This window comes from Diabrotica undecimpunctata, chromosome 9 (genome assembly GCF_040954645.1).
Source record: "Diabrotica undecimpunctata isolate CICGRU chromosome 9, icDiaUnde3, whole genome shotgun sequence".
NCBI lineage: Eukaryota > Metazoa > Arthropoda > Insecta > Coleoptera > Chrysomelidae > Diabrotica > Diabrotica undecimpunctata.
Window position 1 is genome coordinate 80,274,969 of NC_092811.1, and position 21,030 is coordinate 80,295,998.

The 21,030-nt window shown below is 33.9% G+C and overlaps 1 protein-coding gene across 1 annotated transcript in view; it reads left to right on the plus strand.

The window, feature by feature from the left end:
• Positions 1-14,844, plus strand: part of LOC140451181 (lipase 1-like) — a 103,538-nt gene extending 88,694 nt beyond the window's left edge. The window contains exons 6-7 of the mRNA XM_072544915.1: positions 2,962-3,104; positions 14,689-14,844. Of these exons, the coding sequence (XP_072401016.1) occupies positions 2,962-3,104; positions 14,689-14,844 (299 nt within the window). The remainder of the gene's footprint in view (positions 1-2,961; positions 3,105-14,688) is intronic.
• The last annotated feature ends 6,186 nt before the right edge of the window (positions 14,845-21,030 follow it).

Consider the following 21,030-nt stretch of genomic DNA (forward strand, 5'->3'; position numbering starts at 1 on the left):
ATAGCTCGTTTGAGCCTATGGTCAATCTCCCTGAAGAAAAGAAAGGAGTTAATGTATATACCAAAACTCAGAAAAATTGTTGGATCGAATATATAAACCGATTCTCATCATTCACTAAACTTATAAAATCCATGGCGTACATACGTCGGTTTGTGTACAATTCCCGACATAAAGACCGCTTATCTGGTCATTTGTCTCCTAAGGAATTGCAAGATTCCAGACTATTCCTAATACGTCAAGTTCAAGCCATTTTCTTTAAGTCCGAAATACTATCTCTGACATAAGGTCAATTGTTACTTAACAAGCAAATTGCTTCACTGAATCCCTTTCTTGACAGGTCTACATTACTTAGAGTAGGTGGTCGACTCAAGTATTCGGATGTACCCTTTGATCAACGACACCCCTTACTGCTCCCTGCGCGTAATCACTTCACTACACTGTTGCTCACCTCAGAGCATCAGCGTCTGGGACATGCAGGATCTCAAACCACCTTAAACAATGTCCGCTTAAGATATTGGCCTCTTGACGGACTTAGGTGTGTAAAACGTATAATACACTCATGCAACACTTGCTTTAGGTTTAATGCCATCGCCTCAACCCAAATTATGGGAGATCTCCCTCGTGAACGAGTCACATCGAAACGACCTTTCGAAAACACAGGAATAGATTTTGGAGGCCCCTTTTGCATAAAGTCCTCTTCCTTGAGAAGAGCCCCTACATCTAAAGGTTACATAGCATTGTTTGTATGCTTAGCTACCAAAGCAGTCCATTTAGAAGCAGTGTCTGACCTCACGACAGACGCCTTCCTGGCTTGTCTTAAAAGATTCATAGCTAGACGTGGTATCCCATCCATTATCTACAGTGACAATGGAACTAATTTTGTGGGTGCCAATAACCATCTCACTCTTCTTAGAAAACATTTCTCAACACAACCTCATGTGTTTCACGAGTTCCTTGCTTCTCAAAATATCCCTTGGAAATTTATTCCTCCCAGATCCCCACACTGGGGTGGATTATGGGAAACCTCAATTAAAAGTGCTAAGTCACTTTGATTAAAATCACTGGTAACTCTGTATATACCTTTGAACAATTCTGCACTATTCTTGCTCAAATAGAGGCCATTCTTAACTCTCGCCCTCTATTCCCATTGTCTACTGATCCATTAGACCTACAGCCTCTTACTCCAGGACACTTCTTAATAGGTGCTCCCCTGATATCTTATCCAGAGGTAGATATTTCATGCACTCCGGATAATCGACTGAAGCGCTGGCAGCAGTGTACTCGAGTTCAGCAACTCTTTTGGAAGCGTTGGACCTCGGATTACCTAAATCGGCTCCAAAACCGACCCAAATGGATTCATGTAACTCCTAATATTAAAGTCGGCGATTTAGTTTTGGTTAAAAACCTTGACTACCCTCCCTTACAGTGGCCACTAGCTCGGGTGACCGAAGTTTATGAAGGAAAAGACCACAACGTTCGAGCAGTTCAAGTTCGCACGAAAAGTGAAACGTTCATTCGCCCTATCACTAGACTGATCCCCTTACCGCAAGATGAGACTTCAACGCATGTTTTTGGCCCTTCTTCCGCCTTATAGTAAAAGTAAGACTACAAGATAGTAGACATTCTCTGGGGGGCAGTATGGTTGTAAACTGATTTTGTTTACAACCCTGTAATTTTCAAAATAGTATATTTCCCTTTGTTCATAACTGTACTCCACCCTGTATGCCAAGACGCCCTATTCATTCCATCAATAAACTCTAACGGTACTTACTAAACCCCGTTAAAAATGACCTGTTCCCGACACCGGCGACCGACGGTCCCAAGAAAAACCCTTGGCTGTCTGTTACAAACTCTCGCGGAAGAAACATGGTGCTTTAATAACAAAATTTGTGATTTGATTCTCAGAGCGTGTCTCTCTCAAGTGTTTAGCAACAAGAAAATTTGTCTCCGCGATTGTGAAACTAATAATTTTGTGTAACCACGTATATTGTCACATATAGTACTCACTAGGTTGTGTTACTTATAATACATTAAGAAATAAAAGTTAGTTGTAAGTTACTAGTGTTCTTTACGTACCATAGAAAAATAATACAGTCCACTTAAAAACCCAAAGAATACCGGCGGTATAAGTTAGTTGAAGATTGAAAGCACGTGGAATCACACATAATTCCACCTCAAACGCCGGTAATTTCTCCAATACTCTTGCTCCGATACAGAATCATGATCGCTTCTATTTATATTTTCTTCTTCAGGATTGTACGTTTCATCTTCACTATCCACTGCCTCACTATCTACACTTTCGAGTTCGTCATACCACTGCATCCAAACAGATGGATCCGTGGATATTTCAACACGTCTCCTCGTTTCTTGGGTCATTATAATACTCAAATTTTCTGCAAAAAATAGATTCGAATAGAAAATCCAAAATTATAAATTAATCTAAAAAATACATACACTTTAGTAGAGGTACTCCTTAAAAATTTTAAAACCAAAATTACTTTTCTTGTTTTTTGCAATGTTATTTTTCTGTAAAAAAAAACAAATTTTATGGTAGTAGAGAAATCACCTGAAGATAAAAAATATTTACGCGATTAGGCGCACGGGCTACAATTATTGTAGCCCAGACGTAAAAATTTACTAATATCTTTGAAACGCACGTGCGTATCCAAAAAGCTCTTAGCAAGTACTGATTATCATCATGGAGAAGGACTGATCGAACAATAGTTTTTAAGATCTATGGGATCGCTCTTCTTATACATGATTATCATGATGCATTGTTCTATGAAGTTTTGATTCTTTCAGTTCCTAAGCATTTATTTTCATCACTTTTATGTAATAATTACAAGTGAAGATAATGAATACTGACGATATCATCCTTATACTCATCCCTATTAGCAAAATGTGATACCAAAATGTGCTAGCAAAAAATAGTTTAAAATTTTTGAACTTAATTTGTTTTAGGAACATTTCAAAAATACGATTGGGGTCCAGAAATAAATTTACAAAAATACAATTCAACAGTTCCCCCAAAATATGATTGGTCAAAGATCACATGTCCAACAGTATTAATATATGGTTTAAGTGATGCGCTGGTTAACCATCAAGTAAGTAAATCGTATTATACAAGGCGGTTCTTAAATAATTATACTTAGAAATATAGTGTTTATAGAAATACTAAAAACATCAAATATTGATATGAAAAAAATTGCTGGTTGTTATCATTAAACATTAAATATATATTTCATATATCTAATATTTCTGCACATTTATACATAAAAAATTGGAACTGTGAAACTGGAGAATTGTGGCATAAATGTGCCCCTAACTTTTTGGTCTTAAAGTCAGTACTTCATAGTCACTTCAGTATATTAAATTTTTCTATGAATAAATGTGACTAAATGTGTAATTAAAGTAATGGCAAGAACTGTTAATCCTCAATAGATTTGAAAGTATAAATGGAGGTATTAGAATTTTACGAGACATGTACATGTAACTGTAGATAAGTAGGAAAGATTAGAGTATTAGTAAGAAATATTTGCTCAAATTGGTTAGAATAAGGATGTTGTAAAAGGTCATGGAAGAGATTTTGAGAATTGTGAGGAAAGAAAATCGAAATTTGGGTTTGAAAGAAAAAAGACAAGTCAATAAGTTCAGTACGAGATTGGAAAGGGAAAAGGTGTTTTTAGTTTCTTTGTCAAATTGTAAAAGAAAAATAAATATTGTTGTTTTTTACCGAAAATATAAAGTAAGTGGAAAAAAAATTGCCTATTTGTAAATGCTGTTAAAGTTTTTTGCTGAGATTGACATTTAGGCCTTCCTTTGAGCACTAACTTTTAATTTCATTAAGAGCAGTTTGCACGAGACTAGATACATTCTGGTCAGGTTTGACCCTAATTGTAATAGCTAGGTTATCTGCGTAACATTGGGTTGTTAAATCAGAATCATGCAACTTATTTAGAAGGTCATTTACTAACAGAAACCTCAGCAGAGGCGATAGTACTCACCCTTATTCCACCCTTATTCTACCACTTATTCTCCCCCAATACTACTAGTGGTAATTCTGATTTGTAGCATTGACTAAATCCATTGTATTATTGAGGTTTCAATGCTCCTCTTTCTTCTTCATTGTATCGTATCATAAACAACTGACGTTGTCGATCACCACTGTGAATGGTTTTTGATTCTTGTGCCACGTAGAATAATTGTCCTGAAGTTGATATCTGAGTCCATTAACGACTGTTTTTTAACCAAGAAACCTATTTTCTGTCCAAACCTCGACGGCCTTTAATATTCCCTTCAAGGATCAGTCATAGCATTCTATATTTATTTACCCTTACTATATGTCCTAGATATATTTTCCCTGTTAAACACAGGAAAATCCTAGATTTTCCTGTTTTTAACAGGCTTTATCAATTCTTTATACTTATTAACCTTTCTTAGTAATTCCCCCTTAGTTTTTCTTGCTGTCGTAGGTATCTTCAGAATCCGTTATAAATTCACATTTCTATCGCTTCAATTCTATTCATACTTGATACTTTTAGTGGCCACATTTCTGCTTCATACAAAAGTGGAGACCAAATATTACACTATTCTTTGTCTTAGTTCGAAACTGAGATGATTATTGCAAAGAAATGTCTTCATTTTCTTAAAAGTAGTTTTAGTCATTACTATTCTGCTTTTTATTTGGTAGTTTTGGTAGTAGTTTATATCTAGTTGGTATATATTTTCTGGATCTAGTTAATCCGTTATGACAGTTCCCCAATATGTAATTTTGTTACAATTTTAATTTAGACTTAAAGCTCTGAATCTGGATGTGTGTTACGACTAAAGACTAAAAGACTAAACATTTGGTTTTGTTTGAGTTTATTTTAGTACCTACTATCTCTCCTACTTCATGATTACAATTAAGCTGAATTTTTTAGACCTTCAATATTTTTTGACAGATATACTATATCATCCGCGTATTTAAGTACATTCAGTAGTTCCCCGTTGATTTTTATTTGATATGGCTATCTCTCAAGTGTCTTTTTAAATAACTGGTCTGAGTAAACATTGAACAATGTTGGGGACAAAATGCAACCTTGTCTGACTCCTCGTTGTATAGAGATGTCGTCGGTATAGTTGTCCTCAATTTTTACAATAACAGCCTGATTTCAGTACAGATTTTTAAATATACAAATATCTTTGTTATATAGTCCATATTTATATTTTATAGTATCTGCATTCATTTTACATGCTGCACTGCATGGAATGCCTTTTCGAAGTCTCATACGTATTTTATCTAATCACGTCATGTTTGTAATAAGATATTTAGCGCAAAAAGTGCTTCCCTATTTCCCATAGCATTTCTAAAACCCAATTGGGTATCTTCGAGATCTTTTTCGCATTTTGATCTAATTCTGTTGTGGAGTATTCTTAAGAAAATCTTAAGAGTGTGGCTTATTCGGCTAATTAATCGTTATTCTGAGCATTTTCTAGCATTGCATGTTTAGATATTGTGACAAAGATGGACTTGAGTGATTTTGCCGGAATCACTCCAGTGTTATACAGGGCATTAAAAAGTGTTAATATTTTTATGTTATCTTCATCTATTAGCTTTAGCAACTCATTTGTGTATCATCTGGACAACAAGCTTTCCTAATTTTAAGATTTTTTAAAACCCACAAGGAAACTAAATTCTTGTATACCATGTATCACCAAAAATTTATTTAGAAATTCTTTTATATAAGGTATATATTAAAACACCCTATTGGGCTACATCACAGAACGTTTTCAATTAAAATTCGATCGTCAGTGCTACCTGGATTTATATGTGTACTAAATACATGGGTAAAAAACCTTTAAATGTTGTTATATTAAATTTGAGTTACATTGTTTGATTTTATATACTAGGATGTTTAATGTACAACAAGAATAGACAATATGGGAACGTAAGACTCCACTCTCTGTGGATGTCTATTTTCTGTTACAATCGATTTTATAAGTCGATATTGCTTCCTTAATTTCAAGATGTATTCCGCCATCCATTTATATTTTTTGATTAAGTTATTTCTATAATCATTAATTGTGGATATTTTGTTAGCTTGGTTTTAACTTTCATTACATAGTTCCTCTGAATCTTTTAGTTGTTTTCCGATGTTATTACTATTGGTAATTTTTTATGTATTGGTAATCATGGTGTGATCGCAACATTTCCAAACGGAACAAAAAAAGAATAGGACAAACCATGATTGAATCAGTTCTTTGTTATGACTCTGAAGTATGAATAATTAATGCAGACCTGAAGAGAAGATTGTTAACAGTTAAAATGGAATATTTAAGAAGAAGTACTAGAACATGAAGGCTGGAAAGGAAGACCAACGAATCTATAACAGATAACATAAATCCTACAGAAACGGTCATTGACAGCATAGCAAGAAGATGTTTAGAATAATTTGGACACCTATTGAGAATGCCTGACTAACGTTAGCCCCAAAAACTTCACAGATGGAAGCCCCCTTGAAAAAGAAAAAGAGGAAGACCTCGACGCTCATTGAATGAAGGAATTAGAAGAGCGATGGAATCTAGAGGTTCGGAGGAGGAGTATACCTTGGACCGGGAGGATTGGCGAAGAACGGGAATAGGGCGATAGCCGTCTCCAAAATATATTGTATATACAACTTGGATCCTGTAATATATACAGAGTGTCCCAAAAGTCTTAATACAGTCAATAACTCGTAAATTGCTAGTCATAATTGTACAAAATTTGAGGTACACCTATTTTGGGATACGGAGATTCTATATTTGATATTTGCAGTGTTGCCAGATTTACCGGTTCTCTTATATTATTAGTAACTTTGATTCTTCAAATTCATCATGAGTATGATTTTCACGCATCCAGTGTGGATTTACGTCACTCCAGTACCTTAAATTATGTCGATTTACACTTCCATACAGTGTAAAGTTTGCTTTATTGAAAAAACATATTCTGTTAACGAAATTTTCATTATTTTCAATTTTATTCATCTTTACCTCAGTAAACTCTAATCTACGATCGAAGTCATCTTCACTTAATTCTTGCAATAAGTTAATTTTGTATGGTTTAAATTTATTCTTACGTAATACGCGTAAGACTAAAGAACGGCCTATATTATGTACTTGTGCAACCCTGCGTGAGGATGTATGTAAATCTTCAACAAAACTTTGCATTATATCTAAAGCTTTGTTGTCATTTATAACTTTTTTTGGTCTACCTGATCGGTATCTATCTTTTACTTCTTCAGCTTCCTCAAATCGCTTTACAGTTTTTTGTACCGTCGTCTTATGAATAGGAGAACGGTTTGGAAAAGGATTAATGAACAAGTCGGCTACTTCACAATAAGATCTTTTTCTGTCACCTTACCCTCTCATCATTAGAATAGTAATTCATTCTTTTTCGTTAAGAGCCATTTTAGAGAAGCAATTTATCTTTCAGAAATTTTCGAAACACAACTACTGTCAGTTTTAGTTAATAATGTAAATGGTGAACAAATGTCAAAATCACAGCATTCTACATTTAAATATTTAAATTTATTAAAATCTACATATTTTGCACTGTTTTATGTATTTAAGACCTTCCAGACTACATAAAATCATAAGTGTTACATATGGTTGTACTCGTATTGAATAGGAAATTTCAATAATGACTAAATATACAGGGTGATGAATTTGAAAAACACAAGTTACTAATAATATAAGAGAAACGACAAATCTGGCAACATTGCAAATAACAAATATGGAATCTCCGTAGCCCAAAATAGGTGTACCTCAAATTTTGTACAATTATAACTAGCAATTTACGAGATAATTGGTCGTTTCCAGACTTTTTGGCCACTTTGTATATGTAATTCTTTTTTAATTGTCTTTTATGCTTATATCGTCAAAGTTAATAATATTAGTTTTCAGTTTTTACCGTTGAATCCGTTTTAAGCTTAGTTAGGTTGGTGATTAGATCCAATATCTGCTCAAGAAACTGTAGTCTTTTTTTGACGGCATTTCGGAAGCGCTTACTTACAAGTATATAATAATCTATTTGATTTCCTGGAAATCCAGGGTTGCTGCCATCATCCAAGTATATAGTCGTCGCTTGAGTCGTTTATACCAGGTATTTGCAATGACCCTGTCGATATCTATACAAAATTCATACAATCTCTGTTCTAGATCGTTAGGTTGTCCAAGACCATAAGGACCAATAGTTTGACCTCGTCGACCTTTTCCAATTTTTGCATTGAAGTCGCCTATAACATATAAAATTTCGTGTTTATTAAGCTTTTGTAAGATGTCTAGGACTTGATCATAAAGTTTTTTGACTTCATCGTCATATTTCCTATCTGCAGGCGGAGCATTTGAAGTACATTGGTTTTAAATTTTTGAGTATTTATTTACTCTGCTCCTTTTTACTAGTGCACTTTTTATGGGTCCAAATTATGTATTATCGAATGCTCTTTCTATGTCAATAAAAGTGCAAAGAGTTATTTCTTTTAGCACTATTGTCTTTATTATACTTACGACTAGGGAATTTAAAATACGAGTATTTATAGTAGATTTGAATATTATTATTTGGATTGTAGTACTTTACTTGTTTTTCATTGTTTTTAGGAGAAAGGGTGTAGGACATATGATAAGTTTTTGGTTCGTCTCTATTACGTTTCTTTGTCTTTGGTATAAATACTAACTTTGCGTCCCTCCAAGTTTTTGAAATGTGACCTAACAGAAGACTTGCTTATTATGAAAATCCGCTGTAGTTGCGGCTGTATTTGCATGAAACCTTTGTGAAGTAAAGTAGAAAATATTGCATCCTTACGGTTTTAACCGTATTTTAACGGTCCATTCGATTTTCTTTATTGTAAATATTTTTTTCGCTAGTTGCCTGCTGGATCCTGGCACAGGCTTGGGGCCTCTGCTTGGATACTTTGAGGTTTATCGTATAGTATCTGTTAAGAGCCAGGAAAATAAGTCTTTAAAAGCATTCTAATAGTTTCTGTTAGGCTCTTAGTGTAGTCACCATTCTCCTTTTTGATTAGTTTAATTTCATTTATGTGATCCTTTGAAAGAACCTTCTGGAGTAGTTGTGCAGAGGCTAATTCTGTTATCCCTTCGCACAATTTCCTTAAAGAGTTTCTCTTTTTATGTCTTTATTATGACATTTTGAAGTTGCCATGAGGCTCTATCCTCTGTTCGAGTGACGTATCAAGTTCCTTTATTTTGATTTTGAGAATCTATTTATAACTGTCCCAATCGGTTTGTTTTGGTGGTGTGCATTTACATCACAACCAAGAATTAATTATCTGTTCCTTCTCTTGCACTATCCCATGAGTATTTGAACTTTCTCTGGAGGTAGATGGTTTTCAGAGTAACTCGAGAATAGCCAAGTCAGAGTTCTAAAAGTCTACCGTACTGGACATGACTAGTTAAGAGACACCTACATACAATGCAGCTATTTCGCATACAAATATTATGTAATTCCAATAGTTTTTTTATTCTCAGCATAACTAAGAAATTTATCAGTTTCACTTCTGCTCAGTAATCCTTCCTGAAGCCAAGCCTTACTTAAATTAAAAGAAGACTACGATGGGAGAGGAACTAGGATTACTTTTCGCACCTAGGGGTCATTCAAGGTGACTCACAGACAGAAAGTGTAGACCACGGAAAGTATAGGTAAAAAGGTAAAATATTTGGCGACTCAACAGAGGTAACGAGCTTAACACCTACACTAAAGTTTTAAGTTACACATTTTAATAAACTTAAGAATAATTTTATATACCTTGTACATATTTAATGATATCAAATAAAGTAGATTGAAAGGGGGGTATAATTTTTGCAATAATAAACTATTAATAAGTTCTTGTCTTTGTATAAAGCTAGTTAAATCATCAAATCTTTCACTAAGATAAGCTTTGCGTAGTTTTTTATAAAACTGATATAATATTTACCGACTTTCAATTTTTTTTCTAACCTAGTAATAGAGTAATTTATTTCTTCATATAAAAAACTAAATGCCTTATTAGATATTACATAAGATTATTATATGAGGAATGTTGTACAAATGAACGACTACAAGTTCATTTTATTTTCGTTAAATGTGTAAAAAACTTTATTTTAGTTTTGTTGGCAAAGAAAAAATAACATTTATACTAGAAGTTCAAGCAATATCTGTAGAAGCGCAGAAATAGCACAATATTTAAATTCGTAATACAAAAAATATGTGTATTGAAGGAAATCCGGTAGGATAAAAGCACTTATGATTATATCACTTAATGTAAAGTCCTACCAGAGATCTAAGAGAGTCAAAATATTTATTATCGACAAGTGTCTACCGCAAGGCAGCGGGGATTGCCTCTGGACAAGAACGTACTTTTATTTACATAAATATTAAAAATAGATACATAAATTATGTATACTTAGAAAGTTTACCATTTATAGTGGCTCGACAATCCGTTGTGGATCTTGGCCTGCTCACAAAGAAGTCGCCACTCCTGTCGATTCCTGGCAACTTCCCTCCATCTTCTAACCCCTAGAATCTGTAGGTCTTCTTCCACATCATCAATCCATCTCATTCGTGGTCGTCCTCTGCTTCTTGTGCCCTCTGGTTTTGAAAATGTTAATCTCTTCGTGTATTCGTGATCGGACATCCTAGCAATGTGCCCAGCCCATCTAAGTCTCTGCACTTTAACGAATTTCACAATATCTGGATCGGTGTATAACTGATACAGTTCAAAGTTGTATCTTCGATGCCATAGTCCATTTTCATTTACGGCCCCAAAAATCTTTCTAAGAATTTTTCTCTCAAAAATACCAAGATACCATTTATAAATACAATTTAAAAATACTTACATTAAAAAAAATTACATGGACAAGTCAGTTTCACTATCACTGTCGATATCTAGATCTATATTAATTATGTTAATTATTTATGTAATTTAATTTAACAATTTATATAAGATCTTTTCATCTATAGAACATGAGCAACACTATTTTTCTAGCTGTAGTTGGCTATTTTCTCAATTTTTAATTCAATTAGACGAACCACAGATGAATTTAAGGTGGGCGAAAAATTACTTCTCCTTACTGATGCTTTTAGCTCATGCCATACGTGTTTAATCGGATTGAACATGCAATAGTAAACAGGAAGACTTAATACTGTGTGATCCATTTTTTCCGCCAAAATGTCACAATAATATTGTTTTCTGATGGAAAAGGATTTTAAAGTTTCAAGTAATTGTTTTTTAGAATAATTATCTTTATAATATATATCATTTCCAGCATATATTCCTGGATTCTAAGTTTGGTGTCATTAGAACATGGAACTTTATTCAGCCTAGGACTGTGGTAGCTGGCATTGTCCATCACAATTACACTGTTTGGTGTATATTTGGCAATAACTTCGTTGAAAAATAGTTTTCAAATAACGTGGTGTCATCATAATAGTGGACACGGAAGTCCTTAATTTTTTGCATGACAAGGCTAAATCATTAGCTATAAAACCATTTTTTATTCCTGCATGTATTATTGTAATACGTTTTTCTTTATTTGATGGAGCTTTTGTTGTACAGCGACGAGAAGAATCTGCCCAACTATATTTTAGAACGTCATCGGTTTCAAACCACGTCTCCATGAGATGAACAGTTTCTATTTAACTTTCTCTGTATTTATGAATTTAAATTAAAAATTTCGTTCTCCATATTTGTAGACGAGCAGATTTCATAATCACTTGGCATTTATTATTCGTTTTTATTTTAAAGATGTTTTTTGGAAGCCATTGCCTTACTGTCTCACTGCAGCACTTGATTCCTGTGTCATCTTTCTGCAACTTTTGCATGATGGTTTTTAACGGGGGGACCATCTGTTCTTCATACATGTTATAAATATTTCTTCTAATGATCTCCACATCACTCCGGTCTAGTTTTCTAAACATACCAGCGTCTTTTCTTTTTCTTCTACTTACTATCGGTTGTTTTGATATGAACCACACTGTGTTCATTGATTAAAAAATATATTCTTTTCATAAATTTCATTTCGGGCATTAAATTTTATGTATTACAATATATTTTTATTATCTCACTGTTCAATAAAAAATAAAAATTTCAGAAGCGGCAGCCTTAACACAAAGACCAATGAAGAAAGTGTGCTCAATGATAAAACAACCTATAGTAAGTAGAAGAAAAAGAAAAGACGCTGGTATGTTTAGGAAACTAGACTGTAGAGAAACTTTAGAACATGTATGAATAAGAGATGATTCCAACATTAAAAATCATCATGCATATGTTGTAGAAAGTTGAGACATGAATCAAGTGCTACAGTGAGACAGTAAGGTAATTTATTCTTAAAAACGGCTTTAAAATAAAAACGATCGATAAACGTCAAGTGATTATGGAAATATCAGGACTCGATGGTAAGGATATAAGACTGATCTTAAACTTATATCTCCAACAAAAAGCAACAGTACGATTAGAAAATGAATTGTCCGAGATTTTCACAGTCGAAAAAGGAGTTAGACAGGGTTGCATATTGTCACCGGCATTGTTTAACATATACTCTAAAAACATCTTTAGAGAGGCGTTGGACGAATCAGAAGATGGGATTGTTGTAAATGGCCAACCTATAAACAATAGTAGATATGCAGATAAGTTGCTGGCAGATAGTGCGCAGGGGCTTTAAAGGATGCGTTGTAGAAGCATGTAACAAATACGGCTTAAAACTTAATTGCAAGGAGAAAAAAATAATGATCATTAGTAAGAACACCAACATAAACGCCCAAATTACAATATTCGATACATCATTAGAAAGAGTGGAAAAAATATGCTATTTGCGCTGCAATATTAAGAATACTTGGAATCACAGCTACGAAATAAAAACTCATATTGAAAAAGCCAGAAGCTCTTTCAATAGCCTTAGAAAGATTCTCTGTAACTTATCTTTAAGTATCAATAAACGCATAAGAATTCTTAGATGTTACGTCTTTAGTGTCCTCCTCTATGGAGTAGAAAGCTGGAGCCTTACAGAAGATGCCATAAAACTATTCTTCTTCAACTGCCATCTCCGCGGCGGAGGTCGGCAATCATCATAGCTATTCGAACTTTTGAGACGGCTGCTCTGAAAATAAAACTATTAGAGGCATTTAAAATGTGGTGCTACCGACGTATGTTGAGGGTCTCATATATACACTAGACAAGTAGCATAACTATTCTCAAGAGGCTAAGAAAAGACAAAGAAATTATTAACACCATAAAAAACAGAAAATTGGCTTACTTCGACAACATGATACGTAATGATAAATACTGACTTGTACAGTTGATTCTACAAGGCAAGATTGAGGGTAAGAGAGGCCCTGGACGTAGACGCATAATTCTGGTTGGCCAATCTTAGGAAGTGGTCTGGTCTAACGTCAACTGATCTACTTCGAGCTGCTGTGAATAGAATATGATGGGTCAATGTGGTCGCCAATATCTCTAGACGATAGGCAGATTTAGAAGAAGAAGATTATGGAATCTGATTGTCTACAAATATGAATGAAGAAATTTTTAATTCAAATTCATAAATACAGAAAAAGTGGAAGAGAAATTTTTTATCTGGATAGGACGTGCTTTGACACCAATAACGTTTTAAAATGGGGTTTGACACATTCTTCTTATCGGTGTACAATAAAAGCTTCATCAACGGATGAAGGAAAACGTATTTCCTTTCAAAAGGAAAACGTATTACAATAATCTATGTAAAAAAAATGGTTTTGTACCTAATGTTTTAGCTTTGTCATACAAAAACATTAAGGACTCCCATATCGACTATCATGATGACACCACGTCAGAATTATATAAGAACTGGTTTTTAACAAAGCTATTGCCAAATATAGCACCAAACAATGTAATTGTGATGGACAATGCCAGCTACCACAGTCGTGGGTCGAATAAAGTTTCATGTTCTAATGACACCAAACTTAGAATCCGGAAATATATGCTAAAAATGATATATGTTATAAAGATAATTATTCTAAAAAACAATAACTTGAAATTGTACAATCATTTCCCATCAGAAAACAATATTATTGCGACCGTTTGGCGGAAGAAATGGGTCATACAATATTAAGACTTCCTCCTTACTATTGCATGTTCAATCCTATTGAACACATATGGCATGGCTAAAAGCATTGGCAAGGAAAAGTAATGTTTCGCTTACCATAAATTCATCTGTGGTTCGTCTAATTGAATTAGAAATGGAGAAAATGACCAATGACAGCTGGAAAAATGCAGATAGGTTGCTCAAAGAAACAATTATTATAGATCTAGATAACGGTATAAAACCAGCTTGTACACACACATCAATTTTGAAAATAATTTTCTCAAATATTTTTGCCTCTGTTCTTTTTGTAATCTATTTAGAAATGAAAAAATTTTGTAAATAATGTGAATGTAGTGTATGTACATATTTTTGCAACTATTATAACTTTAGTAGACAATGATAAAAAATGGCTTTAAAATACATCTAACAATCGAATAAGTAATGCAAATCGAAAATAAAACTACGAACCTGTCCAGAGGCGATCCCTCGCTGCCTTGCGGTAGACATTTATGGATAAATATTATTGACTCTGTTAGATCTCTGGTAGGACTTTAATTTTTCATATTTACATATTTCTAAAACATATTTTTATTTACTTTTTTTATTTTGTTTTAGGACATCAAATACATGGCAAAAAAGTTACCAAATATGGTTGAAATTTATAAAGTTGCAGATGATAGGTTCAATCATTTAGATTTTCTCTGGTCTAAAAACATAACACCGTTGTTACATGATAAAGTGTTAAAAATTTTAAATAATTATAGAAGTTAACATAAAACATTTTTGTTTTTATTTAAAAATAACGTATTATGGTTTTATTATTTTAGTATAATACCTAAATGTTTTGGCTAAAATAATCTATTTTTATAATGAAGTAAAAAAAGTTCCACAGTAATTGGTGTATTTATATATATAATATATATATATATATATATATATATATATATATATATATATATATATATATATAATATATATATATTAAAAATTCAAACGAATCAAGGTTGTTCAAAATGTTTTTGGTCCTATCAGACCATCATTAGTAAACACTTAAGTACTCGATGTTAAAGGATTTAACTAGAAGGGATCGTTTTGTCTCTTACTAGAAACTTACCCACTACCCACTCGTGAGTCTTACAGTTGTTGATAGTCATATTAATTGGTTTAATTTTTAAATTTTTGTGATGGGTTATTAAGCAAGTACTCAAGAATAAAACGAAGACGTTTTAAATGATTGTCCGCCTGGAATAAGGTTGTAACCCTCAATATTTGTGAATTGTTGGTAATAGCGGAATAAGGTTGCAACCATCATTTCTGTTATACTAGTATGCAAGTAGTCGCAAAAAATCATGATTTCATTTTAACCCCTTAAGAAACTATCCTGAGATAATTCATCTTGAACTTGTACCTAAAATAACCAACCCGAGATATTTCGTTTTGAGCTATTAAGGGGGAATTTAAGCTATTTATTTGTTTCTTTCGAGTTAGTCTTTCGAAATTTGAACGAATTTAGAAGGAGTAGTTATTACAAGTCCTGACTATATAATATTAGACAATGGACAGGTCGAACGGTCGTGGGTTTGTTTCATATACCTGCTGACCAAGAAATATTTCATCGCTTGCGTACGATGGTAGCCAACGCTCGAAAACAAGCATGGCATACAAAGAAGTTGTTACAAGGTTGTATTGCGTCAATAAAACGGTGAAAGTGGAAATGAGGCTTGTAAACGACCTCAGTGTGTAAACGTTACGTGCTGCGTCCGGCTGTGTCTACGTAAAGACATTTTATGAAATTGAATCATTATTTTACTCACTGTGAATTCTAACAGGGTAGTGAAGATGCAGGTGATAGTTTTAAGCTAGATTTATCCGGGACATCAGAAAGTGACGGTGAAAGTAAAATGTTAACAAGTGACTCATATTCCAATGAAGATAATGACAGTGCAACCGGTTTACTTTAAGCAGTCCAGCAGTGGGTTAGAGTGGATATAGATCGGCCAGGCCCGGCTCCACTGAGGTTTCCGTTTACTGGGAAATCGGAGTGTCATTTTAATATATAGGATGTTGAAACTAAGGTCGAGTTTTTCAATATGGTTTTCGATGATGAACTAGTTGACAAAGTGGTTCAAGAAACAAATCGTTTTGCTAATCAAAAAAGGCGATCAGGCTTTCGCAGAATTATAAAAGAGAACAAATGAACACCAACGGATAGGGATGAAATGAGAGTATTTTTTGCAATAATATTATTGCAAAGCTTCGTAAATAAACCAGTGCACTGGTTGTATTGGTCCAAAAAACCAATAATTCAAACGCTGTTTTTCCGTAAGGTTATCAACTATGAAAGGTTCCTATAAATAAGGCAATACCTGCATTTCTCTAATAATGAATCATTCAACAGAAATACTCACCCAAGTCCGAAAGTGTATAAGATCTGGGAAGTTTATGAATAACCAAATGCCAAGTACAAATCTTTGTATGATTTAGAAAGGGATGTAACAATTGACGAGAGCTTACTTGTCTACAAAGACAGACCCGGATGGATTCAATACATTCCAAACAAGAGATCATGATTTGGTATAAAGAACTACATGCTGTGTAAATCCTTCTCCGGATATATTTGGCATAACATAGTTTATACAGAAAAGGATACAAAGTTTGACGAACAATACAAAGATCTTCCAGTGTCAACACATATTGTTATGCCGTTAATGGTCACTGGTTTCTACTGTCGAAAGGTCATTGTTTGACTACAGGCAACTTTTATACATCCCTGAACTAACTATCCTTTTATTAGCAGTTCGCACAGATACGGACGGTACTATTAGAATGCAAGGAAAGGGTCTATTACCAGAAATAAAGAACAACCTTAAAAAAAAATGAAGTTATCGCGTTTTAAAAAGGAAACGCAATAGTAATGAAGTGGAAGGATAAACAAGAGGTTTGCGTGCTGTTAACGCTGCATAATGCTAAAATGGTTACTGAAGAAAGGCGGAAAAGGAGATAAAAAACCTAGGATTGTTTAAGACTACAACAATACTATGGGTGGCGTTGACAGAGTTGACCAACATTTTGCTAATTACCCTATAACCAGGAAGCGTGGAAAAAGGTATCACAAAAAATATTCTTCCGCCTCCTCGAACATGCTAAGTGAAATGCTTCTGTGCTTTACAAGAAAAGCGGAGGCCTAGGAATGCATCAAGAATTTCGAATGGCTTTGATAACGCAACTGATTGAGGTTTGCTATAAAGATAGTGTGTCAAGAGAAAGACCTTTAACGCTTCCAAACCCACTTCGACTTACCGGTCGACATTTCCCAGAAGTTGTTTCTGTCACAGGGAAAAAAGCTCATCCAACTAGAGTATGTGTTGTGTGCAGTAAGGCAAAGGATGTATCCGGAAAGAAGTTGCGATATCTGTCCTGATTGCGATGTGGGACTTTGTGTGACGTCCTGCTTTAAGACGTATCATACGGTAACTAACTTTTAGTTTCTCTTGTTTGTGTTCATTATTATAAAAATATAAATACATATAAGCATGTCTAGTTTTTACGTTACGATGTAACTGTAGGCTCTTCGGAACAAATAGTTTTTGATCATCATCCACAGCGAGCATAAATACTTTTGTTGTCTAGTTTGCTGCTGGGGCGTCATTTGAAATTTTGATTGGGTGGGGGGTCAATTATTATATATGCAATACATTATATATGCAAACATAATACAAATAAATCACTACAGTAATAAAATCTATGTATTTTTTGTAAATTTCAGTCATTTTCAGGGTCAGGGGGAGGCAAATACCTCCTGGGAGACACTGGGAAACAATATCTTATCAGAAAAGGTGCTATGGTTCTTGAAAAAGTATCCCCAGTAAATATAAGTACAGAAAATTGTATTTATTTCCTGATTGTTAAGTAACTAAATAGCTCTATATAACTTAATTTAACAAGGTTAATAAAGGTCATTTTTATAATATTTACTGGAGTATGTCAAGCTATACATTTTTAAAATGCTTGCATAACAATGTGTTTAATCCTAACTGAAAGCAACTTTTAAATTTCAATTAACTATAAATTTTTTTTAATAAACTGAAATTTTGTTTGCAATTGTGTTTTGCTTCAACGCTCTTTTGTTTGGATGCAGGCTAGAACTGGTCGCTATAAGTATGAGTGTGACAAAATTAAGTTTTCTTTTTTTAACAATTCTGCAGTTTTAGCTACGAGAGACAAACAATGTTGTTTCGTCAATACATGGATTTAGTAGATGTGAAAAGACAATTTGTTCCTGAAGGTGAATCGCGACGAAACTGTCCGTTTACTTATACGTTGCCTGTTACAGGCATAAATATACGTGTATGTTAAAAAACTCCATATTCCATATTAAGTATTCATTTGACTCTCGACCTATAAACATCACGCGGCATCCGGCCGCGTTTTTACCGTCATTATCGTGTATCAAGTGGATATACTATTTATAAACTATTTAAAAATTAAAATATACAGTTTTAACAATTAAAATGAGTGCTCCACCAGATTTATCGGTGAGTGTTACTTTTTATACTGCTACTGTTAATGGTCAAATAATAAATACTCAATATCAGCAACAGCAAATTCAACCAGAATGCCCAAATGTCCTTTTTCCACAAAATTTACAACCAAATTCAGCACAAATTTTAAACAACCCACCAACAACAATATGTTATGTTCCTAACCAAGTACTATCACAATCTTCCTCAAACTGTCAATACAATCCTAAAATAAATCCCACATTATCTTCACCTCAAAATGAAGCTTACGATTCGATTGAGATGACACGTACATTACAAAGTGAAGAATCTTCAGGGGAAATCAGCGACATTGAGTCATCGGACATCCACGAATGGCAAACTATACAACATAGTAACAAAAAACGCAAAATTAATCCTCCGACACCAACAGAAAACGAAGACACAGTAGTAACTAGCAATAAATTTCAGATTCTACAAAATGAAAACGAAAACGACAACAATAACAGTACAGAAAATACCAACGAAACTCCAGCAACCTCTAAACCCCCACCAATTTTTATATATGGTGTTACTGAATACAATAAAATGGTTAATAGCCTATCGGAAGTAACAAAAACAGAGACATTCTATTGTACAGCATTAAAGAACAACACAATAAAAATAAATTCCCGTGACTCAGAAACATACCGAAAACTGGTAAGACATTTAAACAGCAAAAAAATTGTGCATCATACGTACCAAATGAAAGAGGATAGAGCATACAGAGCTGTAATTCGTAATCTACATCATACAGTGCCCATTAATATAATAAAAAGCGAAATAGAAAAACATGGGCATTTAGTACGCAATATTGTAAATATAAAACACAGAGTAAGTAAGGACCCTCTAATGATGTTCTACGTCGATATAGAACCTAATCGAAATAATAAAAAAATATATGAAATTCATAAATTAAAAAAAAATGAAATGAAATGAAAAAAATTTATAAACAATGCGAAAATAGTTATTGAGCCACCGTATAAAAAGAATAATATTGTCCAGTGTACCAGATGCCAATTGTATGGACACTCTAAGACATACTGTAATAGACCTTATCACTGTGTCAAATGTGGAGGCAACCATATGTCAGCTGATTGTAAAAAACCTAGAGACACACCTGCCATATGTGCTCTCTGCAATGGAGCACACACCGCAAATTACAAAGGATGCATGGTATATAAAGAGTTAATTAGCAGTAGAAACAGAGCAAGAGGAGTATCATCGCACACTCCAGCGAACAATCAACTACAATATAACAGAAATACAGTACAGAATAATCCGCACTTAAACAATCAAAATCACGCGACTTACACACAAGCAACGGGTGGAATAAATGTAAATAATGTCCATAAAAATACGAACTCATACAACCAGAATCATGCAACTTACGCTCAAATAACAAGTGGAACACATGTAAGTAATAGAAACAGTGACATTGCAGAGATGATGAAGAGTTTCCTTAACGAATTCAAAGCTATGTTTTCACAACTAATTAATCAAAATAGCGTGATCTTAAACATGCTTTCCACAGTAATAAATAAAATTAGTAATTGAACTTAAGTCACTACGAATTGCACAATGGAATGCCAACGGCCTAGGCAACCATAACACAGAAGTTACTAACTTTCTTAAACATAACAAAATTGATGTTCTACTCATATCGGAAACCCATTTCACTGACAGAACGATGTTCAAGATCCCTCATTATTCTATTTACAACACCAACCATCCTGATGGAACAGCACACAGTGACGCTGCTATTATTGTACGTACGAACACTATACCACACTATGAGGAAATAATGTATCAGACGGAAAAAATACAAGCTGCAGTAATCTGTATCAGTTCTCAACCATGGTCTTTTGACATTGCGGCAATGTACAGCCCTCCAAGGCATAATATCACCACAGCAGAATATGAAGACTTCTTCAAACATCTATTAAACAAATTCGTAATTGGAGGTGACTGGAATGCCAAGCATACAGACTGGGGATCAAGACTATGTACGACAAAGGGAAAAAATCTCAGACAAGCCGTAGTTAACACAAACAGCTCTTACTTATCTACAGGGCAACCCACCTACTGGCCATCAGATCCAAACAAAATCCCAGATCTACTCGACTTCTTTATCCTCCATAACATGGCCTTAAATTATTTTGACATACAAGCATCCTGGGATCTGTCCACCGACCATACTCCCATAATTGTGACACTTTCTACGCAAATTATAAAACGTCCGAATATCCCTAAGTTGACAACATCAAAAACCAACTGGAATATATTCGAGTCTTACATAAATGAAAATTTAAATTTAAATATAAGATTAAAGCAACCAGACGATATCGATAATGCTGTGCTTCTTCTCACCCAAACTATACATGCAGTCGCTGAAATAGCTACACCCCCTCAGAATGAC